The sequence below is a fragment of the Zalophus californianus genome, chromosome 1, assembly GCF_009762305.2.
Source record: "Zalophus californianus isolate mZalCal1 chromosome 1, mZalCal1.pri.v2, whole genome shotgun sequence".
NCBI classification, from domain to species: Eukaryota; Metazoa; Chordata; class Mammalia; order Carnivora; family Otariidae; genus Zalophus; species Zalophus californianus.
The window spans coordinates 38,036,462-38,061,804 of record NC_045595.1 but is presented as its reverse complement, the minus strand read 5'-3'; the positions used below and the strand labels follow the sequence as shown (position 1 = coordinate 38,061,804).

General features: G+C 41.6%; 1 protein-coding gene across 9 annotated transcripts in view; it reads left to right on the top strand.

The window, feature by feature from the left end:
* Window positions 1–25,343, top strand: part of FOXP1 (forkhead box P1) — a 574,460-nt gene that overhangs the window by 529,961 nt on the left and 19,156 nt on the right. For 8 of the 9 annotated variants that reach the window (XM_027584342.2, XM_027584345.2, XM_035728162.1 and 5 more), the window contains 4 exons: window positions 12,791–12,874; window positions 23,069–23,270; window positions 23,375–23,454; window positions 24,059–24,160. In XM_027584342.2, the coding sequence (XP_027440143.1) occupies window positions 12,791–12,874; window positions 23,069–23,270; window positions 23,375–23,454; window positions 24,059–24,160 (468 nt within the window). The remainder of the gene's footprint in view (window positions 1–12,790; window positions 12,875–23,068; window positions 23,271–23,374; window positions 23,455–24,058; window positions 24,161–25,343) is intronic. The other variant, XM_027584349.2, reaches the window with a different exon arrangement.

Below are 25,343 nucleotides of genomic sequence, written 5' to 3'. Positions count from 1 at the left end.
TGCACTCTCCGGGAAGGTTCACCTTCAGCTCCTTCTCTGGGGCTGCTGCCAAGACGGTTCAAAGTCCTGTGCCTCTCTGTGTCTGCCTCGAGCCCCCTGCCACCTCATGAGCTTTCCATCCCCCCCCCCACCGCTTCCCCCCCTTGTGTCTTCTCCTGCAAATGGAAAACGTTCTAAGTTAAAAACTTTATCTGTTGTTAATGTAAGGCCCCTGAGTTGCCAATATCGCTAACCTGGAGTTAGGGAGCCGAGCCAGGGAGAGAGATTGAGAGTATGGATGGGGATGGAAATTACATGTGAGTGTCAGCAGCAAGTACACATGCGCACGCGCACATGCGAGCATGCTGCCGGAAGTTAACACAGAAGCTGCGTGTGGATTTATTCCTCATGTTAGCTTGTCCCCTTTTCTCTCCATCACTGAGAACACCCGAGAGTTCAGTGCACGCGTTTTAAATATGCGCACACACACACACACAAACATGTATTCAGATCTATAATATATATAATATGTATACATATATCTTATATACGTATATATGTATATATTATATACATACATATATGTTTATATATATATAAAAATCTTGTATTTGGCAATCCTTTGGGCCATGTTGAATGTGTTTTGTGATTATAGAAAATAAACTTCTGCATATTTTCCTGTGGATCACATTTGTGAGGGATGGGGGCATTTTTTAATGTGGGTTCCACTTCCTGATGTCACTTGTTGATGAACCACCATATTTTAACAATAATTCCATTCTTGGTATAATTAATAGAAAATTAGTTTCTAAAAGTAAAAATTGGGTCAGAAATGGAGATTATTAAAATGTACAATTGCAAAAGCCTGACCCTGCAAACCCCATTTATGCAACCGAGTTCCAAAATGCTTTTGAGTGCTTGATGACTCACTGTGGCTTCTTCCTCTGGCTGGTTTAGTGTAGGCAAGAGGTTAGCCGACTAGGGGAAATTAAAACAATGTTGTACATTATATTGTTACTAGCCATCGAAAAGCCTGTTTTGTATGCAAGACAGCAATGCCGAGATATATGGAGAGCCCTAGGCTAAGTACAGAAGATAATTACATTTGGAATTTTATTGAGTTAAGTCATTTACAGCTTCAAATAGTTGCAGAGAAAAATCGGCCAAAACACACTTAAACTTTTTGTTGTGACTTTTCAGGTTAGAAAGGATTTTTTTTAATTAGTTATCATCTTATATGACAAATTACATTTTTTTAGTAAGATTGTCTCCAAAGTTATTTTCTTTAGCTAGTTAATATTTTTCCCTTCAGACTACAGAGATGAACTTATTAGAACAGTAAGATATTTATACAGGCAAAGGGCACATCATAAAATCCCCAAATTTTTACGTAAGTCTTTGGAAACATCTTTAAATTTAGCATGTTTCTTCAGAAGGAAAACAGTAGCTTTATTTATCTCCTCTCTCCCCCGCCCAGAGTTCACTTCTGATTGATGTGTAGTAAGCCCTTGAAAAATTGGTTTCAAAAGAACAAACTTTATGGCTCTGGCTACCGAAAATCTTTACGTATTGGTGGTTATAAAGTGATACAAGTTCTTGCATTTATTTAGTTGATAAAATTAAATTCTCAACATTTAGTTAGAATAAAGTGTTTCACAGAGTGTCATGGTTTGCCCAAGTAGGTGTCCCAGATTCCAGATTTGAGAGCGTGGGGCCGTTGTTCATTACTGAGGAGCTGATTATCGACTACAGTCATTGTTCCTCACTCTCCCCAAGAGTTGGCAAGAGAAGGAAAGGAGTTAGACCATCAGTAGATCAAGTCGTTCTCCCCTGGCAGCTTTAATGTTGTTTTTTGGTGGGTGTGACCTGGTGAGCTGTGCAGACCATTAGGAGGATTCTTTGATTTTTTGTGGATTTTATTTATTCATAGATCCCTTTCATCCTTCAGCCCTAAATCAAACTGAAGGCAGGGTTTTCAGCTTGTGATAGGGCTCAAAGAGGATCATCTGGCCAGAAGTTACTATGGGGTAGTTGCCTGTGGTATTCCTTGTAATATTTTTGCTTGAGAGTTTGCTTTAATGAAGGAAGGGGCAGACTCATTCTGGAGGTTTTGGTTTCTTCAAAGGCTGAAGGAATTGTTAAAGTGATGGAGTAATGCTTGTCAAGAGCAGGAGTTGCCAAACTGCAGATCAGGAGCCCAATCCCAAGAGCTAAGAAAGGTTTTTATGTTTTGAATAGTGTGGGGGAGGGGAACGGAGGGATCAAAAGCAGAATAGAGCATGTGAAATTAAGATTCCAGTGTCCATACATAAGGTTGTATTGGAACATGGCCACGCCCATTCATTGATGCATCATCTATGGCCATAACTGCTTGGCATTATAATAGAAAAGTTCAAGTAGTTGCATCAGAGTCCCTTATGGCCTGCCAAGCTGAAAATATTTACTCTCTGGCTCCTACAGAAGTTTGCCAAACAACCCCTGCTCCAGAGGATTCAAAAAAACCCATTTGCATCACATTATATAATAGCAACTTGTTCCCTTAGGTTCCTGGCTACCTAAAGGTCTGCGAACCCCTTCTTCCCTCTTCCTTCCTTGCCTTGGTGTATAAAACCATTCTAGTCACCACATTGGTTGGGTTTCCCCAACAGCGGCTTCACGTAACAAGTACTTGTCCATCTCGGGGATCATGGAAAGCGGGCTGATGGATATTCATTCATTCATCCATTTATCTTACCAGTTCATCTAGCACACATCCCCCAGAGCCTGTAACATAGCAGGAACCTTGCTGAGGCCAGTAAAGGGTTGCAAGAGTGAGCACAATGGTTAAGGTTGCCTTCCTGGTTCTTATATTTTAAAGGAAAAACAGACTATAGATAGGTAATTTTCCAGTGGCACTGTCCCCTCCTTGGGTAGTGCTAGCTGATACTGACGGGTTCTTGAAAACACTAGAAACATGCTCAAAAGAGTTTCAGTACTAGAGAGGGGCCAAACCCAATTTTATCCATTAGTTATTATTCAAGCTGATGAAATATACCAGCAAATATTAACAATGTTTAGTTGTTGAAGAACCCTCTCCCTGAGCCAGAGCTGAGAGGTCAGTATTAGACGGAGAGTCTTTGGGTTGCAGATCTGGCAAATTGTGGAACAGTCTAGGACAAGGTACACTTAGACCCACCAGCTGTCCTCACTGCGGGCTTCCTCTTCCTCTCCCTCTCGGGTCAGCATTTCCATGTTTGTGCTGTCACATTTGCCATTTCTTTTACCCATGTCTGGAAATGTACTTTTTAATTGACTTAACGAACAGTCGCTGTGCCCGTAGGACCTGAGGTTTTGGGGGAACCAGGTCCCTGCAGCAGCCAAGAATACTTTGAAGACGTGTTCTTATGCTTGAACAGCCTCTCTCTTACTTCCCCTTGGCATCATCCCCCCATTCCCTCCACAGCACACTGACAAATCACCTCCTCCATTGGGGACGCCCTGGGCATGACCAGCCCCACAGCTACTTCTCTTTGCCTTCAAGAAGTTATTTCCCCAGACCAGGAAGTACCTTTACCTCCAAGTATATTACAGAATTCCTATTCATAAACTTGAATTTGAAAAACATTTGCACAAGTTAGCACTACAGAAAAGAGCCGTCAGAGTTGGAACAATTCCCCAAGGCTGATCCCTGTATTGTTGGAGGATCAGTCTCCCCCTACCACCCAGACTTGCCAGGCCTTTCTCTGCACAGCAGGACTTACTTAGACCTCTGGTGTTTACATCTGGGAGCAAAGGCACATGTGTGCCCCCTTTAGAAAAATAACCCCAATAAGCTTAAATCTATGTCATAGATCAATGGAGGTTGATTATGTCTACCCTAGAGCATCATTGCCAAAGGGTTCCATGGGAGGGTTCTGCAGGGCATTATCAGCCAGCACCAGGCATGACCATTATGAATGAAAGCCACTTGAGTGCTGTCCATTTCTAGCCTCCCTGGATCTATACCGCAGAAACCTTCCGTCTGATCCAAAACAGAAGGCTCTTGTGTTTCTTACCTCTAACGAACCCCTCCTAAAGAATTAGGTGAAAAAAAATTTCATAACCGTTGTTAGCCTCAGCGGGTCCTGGCTAGAGATGTTTCCTTTTTTGGTGCTATCTGTGTGACGCTGTGCTTGAATCGCATGAAAAGCCTTCACGATTCCAGTGTTAAGAGGTAAGGCAACCAGGCAGAGATCAAGATCATGGGCTACAAAGTCTGACTTAGGCCTGTCCCGTCAGCATTGTGTGAGAGATGCATTCATATTGTTGTTCTTTTTGTGGGAAGTTATCACAATATATAATGCATGTTTTCCTAGCAGTGAACTCGTTATGTGGAGCTTGTTACCAGAGTGGCTAATTCAGTTCTCATGTTGCTCCCTGTTACTGGTCTCAGAGGGAAGAGGGGTCAAGAAGACATCTTAGTGGGCATTCTGAGCCTTTTGCAATATTTCTAGCCACATTTCACTATTACAAAGACAGTTGTAATTTTTTGACATTTTAGCAGTGGACTCGATGGTGATTAACCCCATCTGTTACCCAGAAGCCCGACATTGTAGAGAATTTGTGTGCGCTGTTTGTGCTGTACATATATGCACCTAACATCAAGATAGATGGACACCATGGTAATCATTTGGGTGAAGGACATGGCTTTTTGAGGTGAGGGAATATAATTTAAGATTGTATCTGTGAGATGTTTTCTTTGGACAGATTCTTCTGGATGCTGTGCAGACAAGAGGCTAGATCAGAATTGGAGGGGAATGATGTTGCCACAGTCAAAATGCATGGTCTTATTATACAGGTCATGAAATATGCGCATGCGTGCACACACACACGAGCCGCAGAGAACACACAGGATGCAGAAATAGGTTGACATTAAGAATGGCCTACCCATATGCCATGGGCAGGATTGTAAGGAAGCACCTGATGCTCAAAGCATTTAAATTCATATGAATCTACTTGCCTGGGTTCACTTAGGTGGGACATGCTTATGAACTGTCTCAACCAGTAAGCCATGAATGAGATGGCACACAATGTATCATAGTGGCTAGATTGGGATTCCATCTTGGGAGAAGGGAAAAGCATCCAATTTAACAGACAAGAAAAAGTCTTCAGACAGATTTCCCTGTCTCAGAAAGCTGAGACATTCATGGCATAGATAAGTTTTTCTGGCCACGTATGTTGGTTTTAATGATCATGTGACCTTGCTCAGTTGTCAGCGCATATGTTTGGCCCCTGGCGTATAAAGATGGGTTTTGAATGGAAGAAAGAAGCAGCCTTGGAGATCCGGTATTTCCTCATGTCCACAGCCCAGCATGTGGCAGGGACCAGGGCTCAGGACAGGATTCCTGCAATCCCTCAGCCTCTAGACCCTTTAAAGTGAATACTGGAAGCAGCCAAGGGGAAAAAGAGCTGACCCAACCAATGGGGATGCTCTGCCTGACCCAGGCAGGAGGGTGGGAGTGGAGTGGGGGGACCTTTTGTCTTTAATAATTTTATTCCATTGGGTCACCGTTTATCAAGCACCTATTGTGTGCTGAGCACTGGATGCAGATAAGCAAGACAGCCTCTTCCTTCCTGTATGTGCAGCCTAGCAGGGAGAGAAGACTAGCCTGTCTTTCACCCACACCAGGCAGAGTTTATAAGAGGAAGCATAGGAGGCATGGCGGGGTGGACATGGGGGGGGGCAGGGGGCAGGGGGCAAGTACAGTCCAGGACAAGAGAGCCGTGTAAGGATTTTGCCTTGATCGTAGTGTGAAGGAGACAGTGGAAGAATGTGTTCTTTCTCCAGTTCATCTCTCTGTTCCTCAAGAAGTAGGATGACCAGCCTTCACAGTTGGCTTTCTTGGGACTTGGGATTTCTAGTTTCAAAACTGGGAAAGTACCTGGCAAAATGGAATGAGTTGTTCACCCAGGTGATCACTTTGAATCCAGTGGCTTTGGAAGAGAGCTGTTTAATGCCTCCTGTTCTGCTTGTAATTTGTAAAGGACCTGGGGAACCGTTTGAAAGGGTATTTATTGAGCTCCTACTATATGCCAAGGCAGTGTGCAAGATGCTTCCTACCCCTAATTGCATTGAATCCTCACAACCCCCCTGTGAGTAGATACTTCCTGAATTCCTCAATCCTGTCATTTTTTTTAACGGAAAAACAGAACATTTGGAAATCAGTATACATCAGACATCTAATGAGCATGGGCCTTTCTTCTCCTTTGAAAAGGTGTTCCTAAGTCACTGATGACCAGTTATTGGCTCTTAGGGTGAAAGAAATAATTCTCTGTGCCTCTCCTCTTCCAGATGAGGAAACTGAAGTTTGGAAGGTCTAATTCACTTGTTCAAAGCCAATGGCAGATAGTGGGCAATGCCCAAGATTCTAGCCCAGCCCATGTAGTGTGTGCGTCCTTTGGTGGCACTGCTGCCTCAATGCTTTTCACGCAGGGTCGCCCTGGTTCACTGAGGCTCTGTGTATGACACGCAGGCTTTGCAGATCGCTGGTTGTAAAAACCTGGCTTGGGAGGCCATGCCTTCCTCTGCCTCTTGGAGCTCCCTCCTCAGCAATCCATGGCAGCCGGGCAAGGCTGGAACTCGGTGACACAGGAATCCCTGGGAAATTTTCTAAATCATGTACAGCAGAAACCATAAGCTCCAAGGAAACGTCAGCAGGGAGAAAAGTGTGCAAGTTTCAATAGCAGAGGGAGACATTAAGCCTAACGCAGATCAGTTACTGCGGGGACTTCACGAGTGATTACTCTACCATTAGCAGTGCTGTTTGTAATCACACCAGCTTCCTGGACTTCTGCAAATATATTATCTGTAATGTGTCCCCACTTTGGGCCTCTCCAACACCAGTGAAGGCAACACTCAGGATAGTTCTTACCAGCAGTGGCCTCACAGAGCCTGCTGACTCTCCCTGAGTAAGCACAGAGCATGTGGGGAAGACATCCTAATGGCACATTGCTGGGCATAGTGTCACTGCTTTGTGACTGGAGCCAAGGAAAAGAAGAGAGGGTCTCTAGGTTTCTCACTTCCACGTCCCTCTTTAAAAACCAAGACACTTATTTTTCATAATTTAAAATCCTGCTTAACTCTGGGAGCATTAGAATTCCTAGACTATGACTGAGTATTAGTGTGCGTCTGCTTTAAATGTCAAGAGAGTCTTTAATAATAACACGTAGGAATGTTAAGATGGTGACAGAATACAATAAAAGTAGGGAAATTCTTCCATTGGGGTGAAATGAGCCATAGGTTGCCTACCACCTGAGAACTGCAGTTGTGTTAAAGAAATCATTTAGAAGTTTTCAATGGCGCTGAGCTTTGAAGGCATGTGAATGACCGGAGTTTGATAAAGTGGGTCAAAAAGAACTCTTTGGTAAAACTCAGGTAGGTAGAAGAATTTCATTTCCCCTCCTTCCAAATCGTTTGGTTTGGTTTTTTGTTTTTTTTTTTCTTGTTTTTCTTCTTTTGATCATACATACTTTAGAGACCCATGAAACGGGATGCACTCTGCCTCAATCATCATCATATATAAAACTAAACAGCCACTCTTGGGACTTACTCAGTCCATGGAAGAGAGTTCTGTCTCCCAAAACGAGTGCATTAAACCCAGACACATGGGGTCCTTACTAAAACGTTTACCCCCACATCCCCTCGCTTGGCATGTTGGGCTTACCAAGTTTAAGTGAGACCCGTCAATTAGATTGGGGATCACCGTTGTCTGGGAATGATCCCGCTTGCCTGATCCTCCGTGGAGTGCCTGCTGACACTCTGTGTCTCACCCTGCCTTGGAGGTTCTGCAGCGGTGGTTCAGCGTAGGGGGTGGGGAGAGTGGCAAACATCTGTGTTTTCAGTTAGCATCCCGGGTGCCTCTTATAGTCACACCAGAGTGGGAAAGTCTGAACAGGCGTCCCACAACTGGAATTCTAGTCTTACTTCTGCCCCTTTCCAGCTCCATGTTCTTGGGTGAGTTCACCCTTGGGGCCTCAGTTTCCCCAGCTATAAAATACAAGAGAAGGACAAGAGGTAGCCACAACAGTCTTTGCCTCCGTGAAATCCCGTGACTCACTTGGTCCCTTCTTCTCATCCGTCCTCGGTAGTTCAAACATTTTTACGCATCCAGGATCCTTCATTTATTTCAGATTCTGTTTCTCACAAGCGAGAACCGCCAAATTGGGCTTAAAATGATTAGTCCTCCAGACAACATATAAAGTGATTATGTTAAATGAACCTAAAACCGTGTTCCCTTTTCTCTGCTAAAAGAATGAGTTTAATCTCCTCAGTTTTTATCTTTGAAGATGTTGAATGGAGCTCCTTGCCTTCGGCAGTTATCAGTGTGTCCAGAGCGATACAAGCATTCCAGCCTTTCATGGCCCGGACAGGCTAAAACCTAATTTGAGGCCATGGCTAATAGAAGAGGGGATGACCTATATCAGCCAAGGGGAGAAAAAGCATTTGCCTAGGATGAGGGCAAGAGACCGCGAGAACCAAGGAAATCAATCCATAAGCAGTGGGCTTCATCTCTTCTATGATTTCTGTTCCATTCTTCAAAACATCAAAAATCCTCTCCCCAGCTAGGCCCACTGCAAACTGCACAGAACTCCTGTCACATGGACCCGGGTTCCAAGCATATACTCAACCAGTTGAGGCCTAAATAGACCAGACGGTGTAACTTTCCTTTAAAGAAAGTTAGATATTTTTGAGCATCTGTGAAGCACTAGGCTCTATGCTAAGCTTGTTATGTGCAAGAACTTATCTAATCCTCAAAACAACTCTTCAGAGTTCAGAGATTATTATTCCATATTTAGAAGAAGAAACTAAATACTTAAAAAGGTTACATAATGTGCTCAGAGTCGCAGAGCCAGAATCTGAATCCAGCATAGTGTGATTGCAGTGCCCACGACCTTCATCCATTTTCACTCTGCTGTCTTTCTCCAAAATTGGGGAACCTGCTAATAAACATTGTACGAGCATGTCCCCTCAAGGTGGGGCCTGTTGGCATTCCTTTTTACACCAGATACCCCTCCCGTACCCACCAGGAAAGCTTTTAGAGAGTAATTTCTGCTAGCACAACATAAAAAATTGTTTCAATTTGCCAACCAAATTTTTAGTTGACCTTTGGAGTACATGTCTCATCCTCCTTTGCTTTGCTTTGCATGGGATTCAGTTTATGAGGGAATGCTGGAATGTACACTTGCTAATATTAAACGTTTGTATTGTCATATTATAATAATGAAAGGATGCCGTGAAAGTGGATAGGGATGCTGAGCGCATGGAATAATGGCATAAAAAGTAATAAAGAATCTGAAAGCTTTTCAAAGAGCCAGTGAGTATTAAAAACGCAAGACAGCCCCAGTAGAGAGAGGATGTGGTTTCAGTAGGTGTGAAATACTAGCCTTTTTGCCTAAAACAACAAAAAGTGAATTTGGCAGGTGATTTTTTTTTCTTTGATTGTTAAAAGGGTTTGTGTTAGAGTTAGAGCTGTAACTGATGGTAAAAATCCAGAACCCATCCAGGAATATATTACATGCTAGTTAGCACTGATCAAACAAAAACAGAAACTTGGACTTTTGCCTTTTTTCTGTAACCTTGCTGATCTTTTATATTAAAGCAGAGCTAGGATGGTAGAATTGAGTATGAGGCAAAATAAGGAACCTGGGTAATTCTCAAAATGGACAATGAATTTTATGTTAATATTCTCACAGAGAAGTGAGAAATTGTCTCCCATGGCAGTAACCTCCAGGGTTTATGGATGTGGCTGTGTGTACAAACTCTAGGTATGTGTTTGTGACATAGCGTTATTACATCTGACCAGTAAAATGTCAGCATGGTAGACATCTGGATAGAACATAGAGTTGATGATTCCTTTTAATGCTGGGAATTTGGATTTCCTTCTCCTTGGTCTTGGTTAATTGCTACATCAATGTTTACCCCCAAATTAAGTCACAGTTAATATTCATCAGACTCTTAAGTAAATATCACCTCTCACCCTTTAATTTGTAACATTCAGTATGGCAGACTACTTGTTTTTTAAAAAGAATAATAGATACGCCTTCATTCCTTCTGCCCCATGATAACTTTTAAGACAATACTTTTTAGAATTCTACGAATATTTGGGTCCTAACACCTAAAAACTTAAAACATGGTAAAAAAAAAAACAAAACTAAACTAAAATACAAGTAACTGTAGAAGAATGCCATTGCAAACATTTTAATTGTTCTAACTGAGCCACTTTGGAAAACTAAATTCCTTTGGCATTATGTGTTCAGAGCATCTTTTAGTTTGGCCGGTCAATAACTTACTAAGGCTCAGAAGATGAATAACGTAAAGTGGCTCCTAATATGGTATCATTTTCATTTCCTGTTTGTTGAAAGATAAATGCTAACACTATAAGGCTTTTTTTTCTTCTTCTTAATTTATTCCTCCCTGTTCCACAAGGGAATAAAAAGGAAAAAAATCAAATGCGATATGGCTTGAGACTGAGTCATCCAGCCAGGATAAGCCGAAAGCTTTTTCTCTCTTGCTTTCATACCTTTTCCCTTTCCTCTGCCTTTTCCCCCAAATGCTGAAACACCCCCTTTTCCCTTAGAAAACACCTTTCTTTTAGAATGTCTTGTTTGACTTTTATTTTGAAATAATTCAACTTATGAAAAATGGGTATTTCTTTTAAGATTTTATTTTTGGGCCACCTGGGTGGCTCAGTCAGTTGAGCCTCTGACTCCTGGTTTTGGCTCAGGTCATGATCTCAGGGTTGTGAGATTGAGCCCTGCATCAGGCTCCATGCTGGAGTCTGCTTGAGATTCTCTCCATCTCCCTCCCCTTCTGCCCCCCCCCCCCCCCCGCTCACTCTCTCTCCTTTTCCCTCTCTTTCAAATAAATAAAATAAATAAAACCCTTTTTAAAAATGTTGTTTTTAAGCAATCTCTACACCCATCGTGGAGCTCGAACTCACAACCCTGAGATCGAGTCACACGCTTTACCAACTGAGCCAGCCAAGTGCCCCCAAAACTTGATATTTGAAAGATTTAAGGTTAATTATGTGACATAGAAGAAATGAGTCCCTCCCCAGTTCAAAGGCATTATTTTGGACCAGTGATCTATAAAAGTGCTGATCTAAGACTCTCCCCACCACCCCCACCCCTTTCTCTTTCTTTCTCTCTCCCTCTCTGTTCACTCATTCATTAGTCTCTTCTACATTTCCCCCAAATTCCACAGCTCTTCTCTCAACTATGCCTTTATCTTTTAGAGATACACTTCCCACTTAACCTTACAGAGGTAATTATTATCATGTCTGGTATTTTCGCCGTAAGCATCTTTGCTATAGACCTCTCTGCTGCAGTCATTTGCACCACAGAACTAATTGTCCTAAGGCAGTTTTGCCCTAAGAGATTTTAAAAGTAAATAAATAAATAACTGGTTGACAATTTGGTTTGACAGTTTGGTTTCATTTCTCCATTGACAAAGTACTTCCATTTTTATATTCTATAAATCTTAGCCCTCATAAAGGTGTATACGGTGACCCAGAGTTTCTAACCCATGTGTCCTGTAGAATTTTGGAACAGAGGTCTCTCAGTGGACATGAGACCATATGCCAAGAACAAGAGACCGTGCAGAAGGCTTTTACAGCGCCATACAGAGCTCAGTTAGAAACACGTATTCTAGAATTGGAAACGGATACCTCTCCTCATGAAGGAATTGTATGGATAAAAGAAAAAGTGCGGTGCTGAATGGGGATGAACAAGAGCAACCAGAAAACGTGTGATACCGTGAATAATTGGGAGATGAGTGAAGTGCTTCGGTACAATCCATAAAATTACTGTTACTTACGCTGTCTTGCCCCCAGTCTGCACTGTACACTTTGAACGTATTCAAATGTTTTTTCTGGGGAAGCTGTTTCATTTTGTCCTTTTTCGGGAACGTTCCCCTTTCATTTGTCATGATCCTGTCTTTTATGGTAAGATTGTCTTACGGCCAGTTAGTTATGTGGCAAAGATGCTTATGGCAAAACTACCTAGAATCAATTATTTTGCATCTTCTGTGCCCAGCTGCCTTGAATTACCAAAAATATCATGTTTAAACAGTTTAAGGCAAGCAAAAAGAAAGGAGCATCTAGTAGTATTTTGAGTGCAATGATGTACATAAGATTAGAAGCTTGTGTTTCTTCAAAAGATAATTTTTTGTACAATGAGAAGACTTAAGTTTTTGTTAGGATGAGACTAACACATAGTGGGTACTCACCTATTGAATAAATGAATGATCAGGCTTATTCTGCATTCCTTTGGAGATGAGAATTTGCCATCCCTTGTCCCCGTGCCTGCCCTGCCAGTATTGCTCAGCGGCACTGTGCTAATCTCTGCCTACCTGTTAAGAAAGATGAAGTTAATTCTGCATAAATGTGTCCATGTGTCTGAGAGCTCTTCCACAGCGACAAAAGATGAATTTTTATGAGTTTTAGCCACCTCACTCATTTCCCTTTGGCTTGCTCGTGAATAAGACTGGTTAATAGGCGTGATTCACGTTTTTGTCTTTTAGCTGTCTGTGTTCTTTGGGACTCCTTGGTGCCGGCAGGTCTAGAACTTTCCAGTTAAAAGCTAATGCATCTTGTGTTGAGAAATCTCACACTGACACCTCCAGTTACTTCGAGTTTGGCAATGGTTGTGTAGATTTCAAAACGATTAAGCAATGAGAAAGATTTTGTCATGTGCAATGGTGCTATAGTTTAATTTGGAATATGTATCATTTTGGATGTTAAAATAGTAATGCATCTGTATTCAAAGAAATAACAGAGCATTTCCTTCCCACTAGCTTGCAAAAGACAAAGAGCGCCTGCAAGCCATGATGACCCATCTGCACGTGAAGTCTACGGAACCCAAAGCTGCCCCTCAGCCCGTAAGTACCGAGCTCTACACCAAGGGGAGGAACCCCACAGTATCTTTTCTCTGCTTCCCTCAGCCCAAGCATAGGAGGCAGGACAGCCTACCCTGGCAGCTTGTTAGTATTGAAGGACTTAAGTTCAGTTGACTCTTTCTGGGTACCTTTTAGGAAGAGGGCACACGCAAGGCATTTAAGAAGATAGAGGATGATTCAGATCCTTGGCCAAGTGGCCTGACCACTAGCTCTTCAGGACAGATGATTGGTGCTATAGCAGGGTATGAAAATATATTATGACTGGTCATGGGGTGGGGTGGGGGAATCTTTCTAAATGGTGTGAACACAGAAAGAAGACAGCCAGACCATGGAGTCAAAAGAAAAAGGCATTTCAGGGTTTAGCCAAGAGACAGGGAGCAGGTATGCAAAAGGGAGTGAGGGCTAGTCCAGTGTAACTGTAACAGAGGAAAGAAACAGAAAACACACTCTTGGAATAACTGGAGGCTAAGATTCTGGAGGGTATCCAATGGTTATTAGAGAGTTAAAAGTGAATATTACTCTTTTACAGTTAGGAGATCAAACACAGTAAGCTGAAATTACATTTAACTTTTAGGAATCTCCTACTGCTTGCCTTGTTCCCTTTTCCTTAACCTTGAAGAGTGCCATCCAAGCACAGACAGTTAATATCGAAGCAGAAGGATGGTTTCTAAACCCCAAATCCTGTCTTGGGCCTCATTCCTTGCTATAAATTGATCGCTTTAACAGTTGTATTTCTCATATACTTACATTTCTAAAAATCTCTTAGTAGCTTCCACTGATTATTCAAAATGGAGAGAGTGCTGTGCTTCTTGATTTTTAAGATTTGTAAAATTTAAAGGTACACTGCCTTTATTTGATTTTGCTTGGAGTCACTGTGTGAAAATTAATTGAGCGTTGACAATCTATAGTTAGTACCAGCAATTTTAATCAATATGCAATGATGCAGCGTAATGGCAAAGTATTGGTTTATCTGTTTTGACTGATTTTTTTCTATAAATAAAGCAAACATACACCCATATATGTATGATTTATGGTGATAGAAATAAAACGGAGTCAGACTATTAACCCAGCAAATATGGTAGCCTGCCAAGATGCAGTTGGCAGACAAAATTAATGTCTGAAACAGAACACATTACTGAGATATAGGACATAAAATCATTAAACACTTTGCACATCCATTTTTACTAGGAAAGAGCCCTTAGTTTCCATGTGTTTTGCAGTAAATGGCTATAGGACTGAATGTGTAGGCTACCAAAAGAAAGGGAAACAAGAACTTAGTTTGGTATTGTGGATTCAGTAGTAAGCTGTGCTATTTGTGCTGCCTTCATCAGCGCCTCCTTTTAAGGAGGGTCCTTGGGAATAATAGGAGCCCAGTTAAAGCAAGTTGGTAAGACCTGAAAGGACTTGATGGCGTTCTCCAGTGAGCACAGCCAACTGCTAGGGGAACCATTGCCTTCTGAACTCTCTTCATGATTGTTTTTGTTGGAGTTGGTTCCCCTCCCCCCCCCTCCCCCCCCCCCCCCGCCGCTGCTGCGACCACCGCCGCCAGGATGAAGGGTTTGAATCTTTAAACCTAGTAATAAGGGAGAGAATGAGATTATCTCCTTCCTGCATGGATTAAAAGCAGTGATGTTATAATAATGTTTGGACTCCGGACTCTGGGATGGACTCACGTTATATGATGGGGCTCCTTGGGAGGGGGAGAGATAAAAGTGGGGAAGAGGTTGTGAAACCCCATGGGGCACTCAGTGAGTGATGGGGCCAGGTGTTGGCAGGGAGCACCATACAGGTAAGCATGCATTGGCCATGAAAGGACCATTTGGAATCTCCATGAGGACCAGTGTGAAGCAGCCAGTAAACAGGGAAAAGTAGTCCTGGGGGAAATGCACAGGGAAGGAAGGTTTGTCTTGATTAGTATTAAAAAAAAAAAAAATGTTTTACATTCTAGAAAATTATAACTTCGAAGGGGACCTCCTACTAAATTTATTTTTAACTGTTCTATTGAAAATTCTCTACCACTAGTCAACATTATCTCTTAGTAGCTCAGCACAGTATTTCTTTATTAAAAGAAATAGGCACGAATATTTTTGACTGAAAAATTAATAGCTTTTGAATTCATACACAGCAGGTTTTCTTTTGCAAAGAAGTCCAATATCGCTGCACAGCACTTCTATAACCATTTATTTAGTGTCCAAGTCAAACCTTTGACAGCTAGAGCAGTGCTACAAGCCAATATAAAGAACTCCAAGATGTAAACCAACAATAGGCCGTCTGTGTGAGGTTTGCCATTGTCAAATACATAGATTGTTTGGATTAGTTTATGTAAATGTACTGTTGTATTACCCTTTGCAAAAAAAAAAAAAATCACATTTGTGTATGAAAAGTGGTTCCCTTCACAGGCAGCATTATAAATTCCTTATCCTTTAACTTACATGTAAGAAGTAAAAATTGGTGCCTGACAAGCAGATATTGTATGACACTCTTACCAGAGTGAACCTGCCGTCTTTTCATTTATTGGAAAAGAGAAAATTTTATTATAGATACCATCTTATAAATCAGGAATTATTAAAATATGTATAGGTGAGGCATTGGGAAATTAATTATAAAAGGTAGACGTGTAGTGTTTTGCATAAATTTTTACTTTCCTTGCCCCAAAAAGGGGAGGAAAAAAAGCATACACATTGAGCAGACCCTTGATTCTTTCAGCTTGAGGGATACCGAGCTATCTGATGTTCGTTTCTAAGGTGCAAACGACTCCTGTTTTGCCTGTAATTAATTTATTCCACCTTAAATAATAGAATGCACAGTGTGTCCTTCTAGAATCTTTGATTTGAAATAAGCAGTCACCAGGATTCAAATCTAACCATAGATGGGGACTTTCATGTTACAGCCTTGCCAGTAAGTTGATGGAAGTTTTTTTTTTCTTTTTTCCATTTCTGTTTAAAAGGAACTTTGTGTTTATTTTAAAATTCTTAGTCACTAAGTGATAGAATGCTTTGCTGTAAACGTTGCTTTTCACTAAATGCCATTTGGGTGGTAAGTGTCATTTGTTGTATCCAGTCATCCAACCAGTCCTCTTTCTTTGCATCAGAGAAACTGCCAAAACCTTCTTGGACTGTTCTTACATCAGCTCATAGACACACTCCCTGGGCCCCGTTGTGGAACTCGTCTTCCCAAGTGGGTCGTTGGAGGATATGCTCATCTCAGGACAGTCCTGAGTTTTTAGACATAGCTGTCAGCTCATCCCACACCGGGACGTGCATAGGGGAGCCTTCCTGTTCTTCGGACACCTCCAACAGCACCTCTCCCCGCTTGCCATCAAAGTCTTCACACCGAAGAAAACCTTTCCTTTCGTAATTACACCCAGGACTCACAGGGCACGGTATTTTTGGACAGGGAATTCTGCGTTTCGAGTCAAGGTATTTGATCAACAAGTTATTTATTAAGCATGCTACTAAAAACACGGAGCAGTAAAACCAGAGAGCCCCATCCCTGCCACTGAGGTGCCGGAGTCTTGAGGGACAGGCGCACAGCTGCGCACACTCACTGCATGAATCGTGCCGTGCACCCGTCAAGCAGCCGCTCTACAGCGGGCATTCTGGGAGACGTGGTGTGTGAGAGGAACAGGAAGAAATGGAAAGGTGTCAGATGTGTGAATTTCTCCTTGGGTTCAGAGGAGGTGCTTGCGTCCGTGTGTCTCTGAGGAAGGCAATGGGGAGAGGACCAGTATGGAGGAAGGCAGTGTCACGAGGACCAGTGTGGAGGAAGCAAAGGACCAACCAGCATCAGATAAAATAGGCTTTCCGTTTTTTAATTTATTTTATTTGTAAGCTTTTAATTTTCTGAAGTCTGGGCTGTGCGTGGAAAGGGATGTGTCAAGGTTTCCCGGAACGGCTATATATTCTAGCCCTTGGGTATGCACAGTGGGAAAAGCCTTTCCTGACATATGTTGAGAATGGCCAGATTTGCTCTATTTTGAGTTTTAAAAGATCCTTCTCTTTTCCATGGGAAGAGAAGCAAAAAAAGAAAAAAAAAATCAGACGAGTAAACTTTCCTAATGAGACTGATGGATAGTCTTTTGTCCCAAACTCGGTAACATTCTCAAAGTAAACACCAAAGTGTATGGCTTGGGGGTTCGTGTCTCCATGCTTGCCCCGTGGAGAATTTGCCGAGCTGTCTCCCTGGAGGGAAGCGTAACTCAGAGGACAAAACCATAACAACAAAAAGAAGCATGTCTGTGTTACGACTTTATTAAGACGTTAAGGATTTTTTAAGAAGACTTCCCTATCATAATGTCAGGAAAATCCCGTAAATCATATTTTATAATCCTGGAGGACAGGAGAGGTACGCCTGGCTCCGGCGTATCCCTGCACACTAGCAACCGCTCCTGATCCTGGAAAAACCACATTCCTTCATATTTGGTGGGCAAGTAATTATAGCGTAGGTAGTATATGCTTCTTTATAAAAATGTTCTAAAACGCTTACAGGAACTTGGATATTTGAAGCAAAATGCAATATTACATTTTCCTCTTTACGCATTCTCTTTTCCTCCAACCATAGCAATTAGGACTGTTTTGAAATAGTTTTTAGCTGCTATAAAAACAAAGTGTCCCCCCTCCATAAAAGGGGTCTTTTAACTCTTAAAGCAATGGCTGATCCTTTGGGCTGCTTGCAGCCTTGATTTAGGCCTAGAGAAACAATATGAGGCAGTCATTAAAAGATTCTCTAGCACAACACACACAAGCTGTTTTTCTGTACTGTTTCTCATGAGGCCCTCTCCTCCCCTTCTCCCCCCCCTTCACCTACCCCCTCCCCCTCCCCCACCCCGGTACCACCACTTTCTCATTCACTGCCCTATGCCAGCACCTGGCCCCCGTGCAGTCGCAGGGCCAGGCTCAAGGAGCACCGAACCAGAGCCTCCCCCTGCTGCGGTGCAGCCTCCCCACGGATGTCCCTCAGGCCTCAGAAAGGCTGGCCGTCTCTGAACGCCAGTGATTCGTGTCTAGAAGCAGTGTGCCGTTCAAGCAGGCCTGGAGCCCGCTCAGGGCAGTTACACCAAGAGCAGAAAAACGAGTTCTGTGAGCCTCAAAGTCCCTACTAAGCAGCTAGGTGCCCCTGTGTTTGGGTTTCAGGTTTGTCTTTTGTTCTCAGAATCTGTTTTCTTATGAGGCAAGAGCACAAACAAAAATAAAAATGAGTTCTTATGGGAATACTTAAGACAAGTCTGCTTCTGTCCGGGGTTTACATCAGCGCTTTGTTTATTTTTTAAAAATGTGAGTGACTCATCATCTTTAAAAGAAGAGAGGAGGTTACTGTTTAAAAACTAGAGATTAATCTTTTAGAAAAGGACTCAGCGGAAGATCAGGCAGCTGACAGAGTCCCAGTCGTTGGGATGGGTGCGATTCCCAGGACAACCCTTCTGGAAGTGAGCTGGGGGAAAGACGGTGGTTAAAGCACATGGAGATTTAAAAAAGAAAAAAACCCACAGCGGATCTTAAGTGACAGAAGAATTTAACTTCTGGCCAGACCCTCAAAGTGGTTATCTTTGCTGAAATCATCACATGACGGAAACTTGCCATGTAGAAAATAGAGTTACTAACTTTCCCAAACATAGCAACTTCTTTTTAAATAGAAAATAGACACAATAAGAAAAATAGGAAAAGAAACCCTCCCAGTCCAATCCCTTCCTGCTCCATGCCCCGGAAAAAAAAAAAAAAAAAAAAAATTATCTTTTAAAACCTTAACTACGATCAGAAACACGAAGCTCATATGCTTTCATTTCTAATTGATGAATATATTAAGATTTAATAGTTTACAATTAAGATGAATATTTCAAGATTATAGCAAAACCCACAGCAGTCCTGATTTGCTGTTCTGTTCTAAGTCTGTAATTAAATTTTTTTCTTTCTCTGTTTTTGGGGGGTTGGGGTGGGGGGCGTCCACTGTTCTCAGAGACCTTAATTAAAAGAGCAGGTTTGGTTTGAACACAGAGCCTGTTTTGAATCCTTCCCCATGCTCCATCTTATCTCTCCCTCGTGACCTTCCTCCCCAAAGACGGTTTCTCCTCAAGACAAGCATGTGATCATCAAACGAAAGTTTGAAAGTTAACAAACTTCTATAGCAGTTGACAAGGTTGACATTTCATTAACTTGTTGGTTCAGCCTTCAAATGATTTTGCGAGGCGAAGCACCCTCTGTTTGGAGTTTACAGCTTTTTGTTCTCCCTTCCCTCACAGACTACAGTCATGTTTAATTTGGAATCTGGGCTCCTTTGGCAAATTAGCAATTAGAACAATTTTGTGGGAATATGTATATGTGTCATTAGTTTTCCTGCAAATTAATAGCAAGGGCAGAGGTCAGGCAGAAATTTTCCACTTGACTGCCGTTCCTCTATTGAGACTTGGCACTTGGTTGTGGAATGGCCACAGCTGCTCTCAGCCACCCTCTTCCTGTAGGAACTGTCTTTTAATTAGTTTACCTCACAGCCATCATTACAAATATTACTGCCTCCCCTCCTCGAAGTAAAATTACTGTTTCTACAAAATATTCCAGTGACATCTTGCACCACTGCACATTGATGGTGGGGTCACTCGAATGCAGCATTTAATCATTAGATCACCTCCATCCTCGTCTCCTAATTAGAACCCTTACAATACATTTTTATCTGGTAATTAGCTGAGATTGGCTGCTTCCTCTGTGGCTTATTAGAGACAGCCCAGCAGTGGGTGTGAATCACGGTGTCATTTGTCAAGCCTGGTAAGCCCCCTCTCTGCTCTCTTCTGGCTTCATGTTTATTTCCATTTGCTACCTATGTTCAAAGCCTCCAGAAAATTCTACCGTGTATTTCTTTGTGGGTTGTGCTAACCTGGAGGGATTTTATTTTTCACTGTTGCTTTTTCGGTACAGACAGTCCAGGTGTTAAGACCTTGGGTAAAAGCTACAGATGTCCCATTCTTTTCACATTTTATGACACAGTACCACATGACATGTCTGTTCTCCTGTGCGAGCACCGCAAGATGGATATGTAATTGCTGAATGTTTACATGAGTTTTGATTTTTTAGAGTCCCGTACACTTGGTTCCCTTCCTCACAAAATGAGTAGCCGGCATATTCCTTGAGGCCCTACTATTTATGATTCTCGTTAAGTGTTTAAGAAAGTTATGGTGTTTAGGGTACTGTCCTTAAACGGAAAAGAAAAGCCAGAAAGTGGAGTTAGTCCTCAGAATTGCTTAGTGGTTGTTAACACACGTTGTCCTTGGACTGGTGTCTATTTTCGATGGTAAGCTCTTCAGGGGCAGCGAATGAATGTTCTGTCCCTGTTTTTGTCATTTCAGTTTCAAATGCCTTATATTCAGTAATATTTATTGAATGTCATTTATAAGCAGGGACTAAAGCTATTCACTGAATCCTTTCCAAAAATGAGCATACAGAAAAATGAAGCCGGCTAGTGTTTATTTTTCCCATTAACTGGGCGTAAGATGCTTATACAGAGAGCCTAGAATCACGAGTGTGTGTTTGACTGGTTGTGAATATAGGCAAGTCATTTCATCGATCTTTGGCCTCAGTTTGCTCATCTGTAAAACGTGAGCAGTGACATCTCACTTATTAGTGATGATAGTATGAGAATGAAGTGAAATCACGCAGTGGCAGGTGGTTTACAACATGGTTTATACAAATGGTGTCCACGACTTTCCAGAGTGTTCGGATATTCTTGGGACTAGCAGCGTCTGAATTTTAAAAGCTGTGTATTTATGAGCAGTAGCCTTTGCTGCACTAATTTCCTTGACCCATTGCTTGGGCTGATGCTTATACAGACTGGTTGCTGCACTTGGTCAGTGATTAAGGCCCAAGGCACAGAGGAGGTCAGCCCCAACTTTCCCCCGTGGCTTCTCAATTCTGCTCCATCCCAAGGCTGCTACTCTGAACTGTAAGCACTTAGTCCACAAATACACGTCAGGAAGGCAGGTTTCCAGCACCAATAAAAAAGAAAGCAACTCGCAGCATTGGCTCAGTTTGCTGGGCGGGGGGTGGGGGTTGTAAGAGCAGTGTCCTCTCCATAGCTTGCTCTCCTAGGGCATGGGGGTTGGGGGAAGGGTCTGGCATTAGTCAGCATTTCACCAGAGGAATTAAAAAGGAAAGCAAAAAAAAATAGTAGGAAGGGAAAAATGAAGGGGGGAAATTGGAGGGGGCGATGAACCATGAGAGACTGTGGACTCTTGAGAAACAAACTGAGGGTTCTAGAGGGGAGGAGGGTGGGGGGATGGGTTAGCCTGGTGATGGGTATGAAAGAGGGCACGTACTGCATGGAGCACTGGGTGTTATACGCAAACAGTGAATCATGGAACACTACATCAAAAACTAATGATGTAATGTATGGTGATTAGCAATATTTTTTTAAAAGTATGTTAAAGGAGTATTTATATTTACGAAATAAAAACTTTAGCATCCAATTAAAAAGAAAAAAAAAACACAACTACAGGCTTGCTACCCAACATTCCCTTTCCAGCACCATATTTACATTTTTTCCCCTGAATATTTACCTAACAATATTTGATCCTTCTTTTCTTCAAGTTCCTGGGTTTTATTTATTTATTTTTTTAATGGAACTACCCTAAACATATGAGAAGCATTCTCATGGCCTTTTTCATTACTGGAGTGTGAGTAGAGGTGGAACTTTTAATGTGTTCTTTATGATCCCAGAGGAATCTCATTTTTAATACCTCCCACAAATAATGCCTTGTCCGTAGGGCTACTGCCATAGTGAAATACTTATTTTGTTAAATGATTTGAAATCTGGTTTGAGAAAATGTTACAAGTAAGCCTACTTTGCCTTAAGTTTCTTGGATTTGGGGCTGGCTGTGAGTATCTGAGATATCAATTCTGTATAAATTGTAATAATATGTTGAAAAAGGCCAAGTTCTGTAGTATAGCTAGACTTAGTATTTCTGGAAGAACAAACTCAGGGTAAGGGGGACAAGCCCATTTTTTTTTTAATTAATAAGAGAAGCACTTCAAGGTGAAGGCTAATGGAAGGAAGGAAACGGTACTCCTTCATTTTCCTTTGTACGACTTCAAATAAATAATACTCATTTCCTCACTTGATGCTCTAGATTCCATTATATTACTGAGCATTTGAAACTCAAAAAAATTTTTTACAGTTCCCGATGTTTCGTATGTCATCTTTTTTAATAGATTCCAGTCTATCTAGAGGACTATCAAATAGTCCTCTATTTGATAGAGTTTAATGAAAATTACACATAAAGCTTTCAAAGATTAGTCTTTGCCAACTGATATAACTGAATGATGTCTAACTGGATCAGTGCCACTCTTTTTTTTTTTTTAAGATTTATGTGAGAGAGAGTTGGTGGGGGGCAGAGAGAGAATCTCCAGCAGACCCTGCACTGAGCACAGAGCCCAACGCGGGGCTTGATTCCACCATCCAGAGATCATGACCTGATCCAAAATCAAGAGTTGGACAGTCAGCCGACTGAGCCGCTCAGGCGCCCCAGTGCCACTCTTTTTAATTGGAGCCACAGGCCAAACATCCTTGTGGTGGCTCCCATCGGTGAAGGTTCATCATGGAGTTAAGTAGCCTATCCCTGTGCTGCCCAGTGTGGTAGCCCCTGGCTACATGTGGCTATTTAAACAAAAGTTTAATTTTGATAAAAAGTAAAAACAGTTCCACACTGGCACCGACACATTGCAGAAAGTGCTGGTGGAGAGCTCAGGTCTAGACCAAAGTATCCGCACTGGTGGCTTCTAGGATGTTGGTGTTCACTGGCCCTACCAGGACTCCACCCCCTCCGGGAGGCTTGCCAAGCACAGTAGGCTGCTCAAAAGGGTTCAAAGCCATGACTCAAGAAATGTTTTGACCCAGAACTTGTCAAACTTCACTGGGCTAGGTCACCCCTTTCTGCACACACATTCATTTTTCACCATCTTTGGAAAACACCTGTGTCACCAACGGGTCAGGAGAACATGGCCAGAGAGGTTTTTAAACTGACCACTATGTGAACTGTTTTTACGTGGGAACTCGCCTCACATTTCAGTTGATTAGAAACATCTACTTAGAGAAGTAAAGCTAGCTGGGCGTCCCCTGCTGTAGTCTGGATTTCAGATGCCTGCTTGCTCCCTGTTTTGTCTGAAGCTCTTCTGAGAATTCCTCTTCTCCTCACAGCTGAATCTGGTATCAAGTGTCACACTCTCCAAGTCTGCATCTGAGGCTTCTCCACAGAGCTTACCTCACACTCCGACGACCCCAACCGCCCCCATCACTCCTGTCACCCAAGGCCCCTCCGTCATCACCACCACCAGCATGCATACGGTGGGACCCATCCGCAGGCGGTACTCAGACAAATACAACGTGCCCATTTCTTCAGGTAGATACTCCATTTTCGCCTCATGTAGAACTGTAATACGCAATTCTTGTAGACCAGCCTCTTTTTAAAAAGTGATAATTAATAGGACAATGATTCTTATTTAGCAGATATTGCGCAGAACCAAGAATTTTATAAGAACGCAGAAGTTAGACCACCATTTACATATGCATCTTTAATTAGGCAGGTAAGTAAGTAACACCGTATGTGAAATTCTATCAAAAGGTATACATGTACATGGATATATTATATTGATGAAGTAGATTTAAAACCGTTTAGTATGCAAGCATGCTAAAACCTTTTCTATAAGGTTTTTTAAAACTGCAATATATAACATAATTGCTTTTGATTAAGTATTACAATGCGATGTGATTATTAGGAAATTCATTTCACACAACAGTGAAAATGAGCCTGTTTAAAGATGGCAAGTCAATTATCACAAGCTACAGTAATCTCTGATCCCTAGAATTAATCTGAGCTCTAAATAATTACTGAGCTTTAATCAGCTAGTGAAATGTTTTGCATTTCTCTTTGATTCTGCTTTATGAATGACTAATAAATTAATATTTCTGTACGGAAACAGAAATAAAAACTCAAAACAATTAGATAATTCCATTTTGAATTTTGCTATTGAACTGTTAAATACAACCATTAATCTTAGATCATTTCGTGAAACCTTTCTTGGGCTTTAGCTCTGAATCCTGGTTATTTTATATTTTCAAGAAACTGTATAATGACGATTTTGCTGATTTGGTCATAAATTATCTTCTTTTGTTACTTCTGCTTCATAGGCCATTCTCGAATCTCCAGAAAAGCAGCTAACACTAAATGAAATCTATAACTGGTTCACAAGAATGTTTGCTTACTTTCGACGCAATGCGGCCACATGGAAGGTAAGCTTTCTCGAGGGCCTGTTAGGCTTGGGTCTTACCATTTATAAAAGAGTTTGTTGTTGAAAAAATGCAGGTGTTTTAAGTTACATGTGTATTGTTTTGATGCAGTCAAAAAGTCAGATTTATGGGAGTATTTTATTGAGAGAAGAGTACTGTTGGGGTTAGAATGCAGGGATAAAAGACTCCCATTACATTGGCACCAGATTTTGGATGCACCAGCCAGTAAAGCCCTTTCTGTCCGGTGGCAATATGAAGGGAAAAGGAACGGATGACACTGTCGCCCCGATATTGAGGTTGTCCTCTTATTTACACAAACCTCATGCTTTTTGGTCGTTAGCCACCACCAGTATTTGCTGAGATGCATGGCTAACATTTTTTTAACCAGGAGAAATGATCAGACAAACTTGACATAACTTTCATTGGTTGGATTTAAAAAAAGAAAAAGAAGAAAAAAAGCTCCTTACCACAATTAGTAAAGAAAGCCGTGTGGTCTCAGGACTAGCAGTGTATATGGCAAGTATCAGAGGGCAGCACCATATATTATTAAGTTTTTGGTTTTAGTCTTGGGTTTTTTTGGGGGGGTGTTTTTGTTTTTTTACATCACTCTATCCATCAGAGATTCATAGAAAATCTGGAAAAGGAAATTATCCAACTTCACTGTAACACCATTTACACCGTTTGCTATAAAACGGATCAAATCCCTCAGCTCCACATGGAATGCCCTAACTAGGCTTGAGGATCACGTGACATACCTCATTTCCAGTTCAGCAATGGGTTCATAGATTCTTTTAGTATTTCTTCCACTGCGTTAAATGAAGCCCTCACAAATTTTTGGATTTTACCGCTTTTACTTTTTTGGTTTAAATATTCTTGCTATAGAAGAGAGCAGGTCCAACCTGACAATTTTTTTTCATGCTTTTCTCCTATCTAGAATTCTTATAATCCCCAAATTCCACACCATGGAAAATGCAAATATCTTAGGATATTTTTACATGTCATTATTATAAATATGATCGGGATTTATTATAGGATGCAAAGGAAATTTGCTCTGCTACTTTTTAAATTTTAGATAGAAAAACAAAAACAGAAAATACATTGCCTCTTATGTTCTTGATAAATTAGCATTTTAAAAGAAAATGAATGTAACCATAGAATTAATTTATCAACCTCACACAGCCATGAA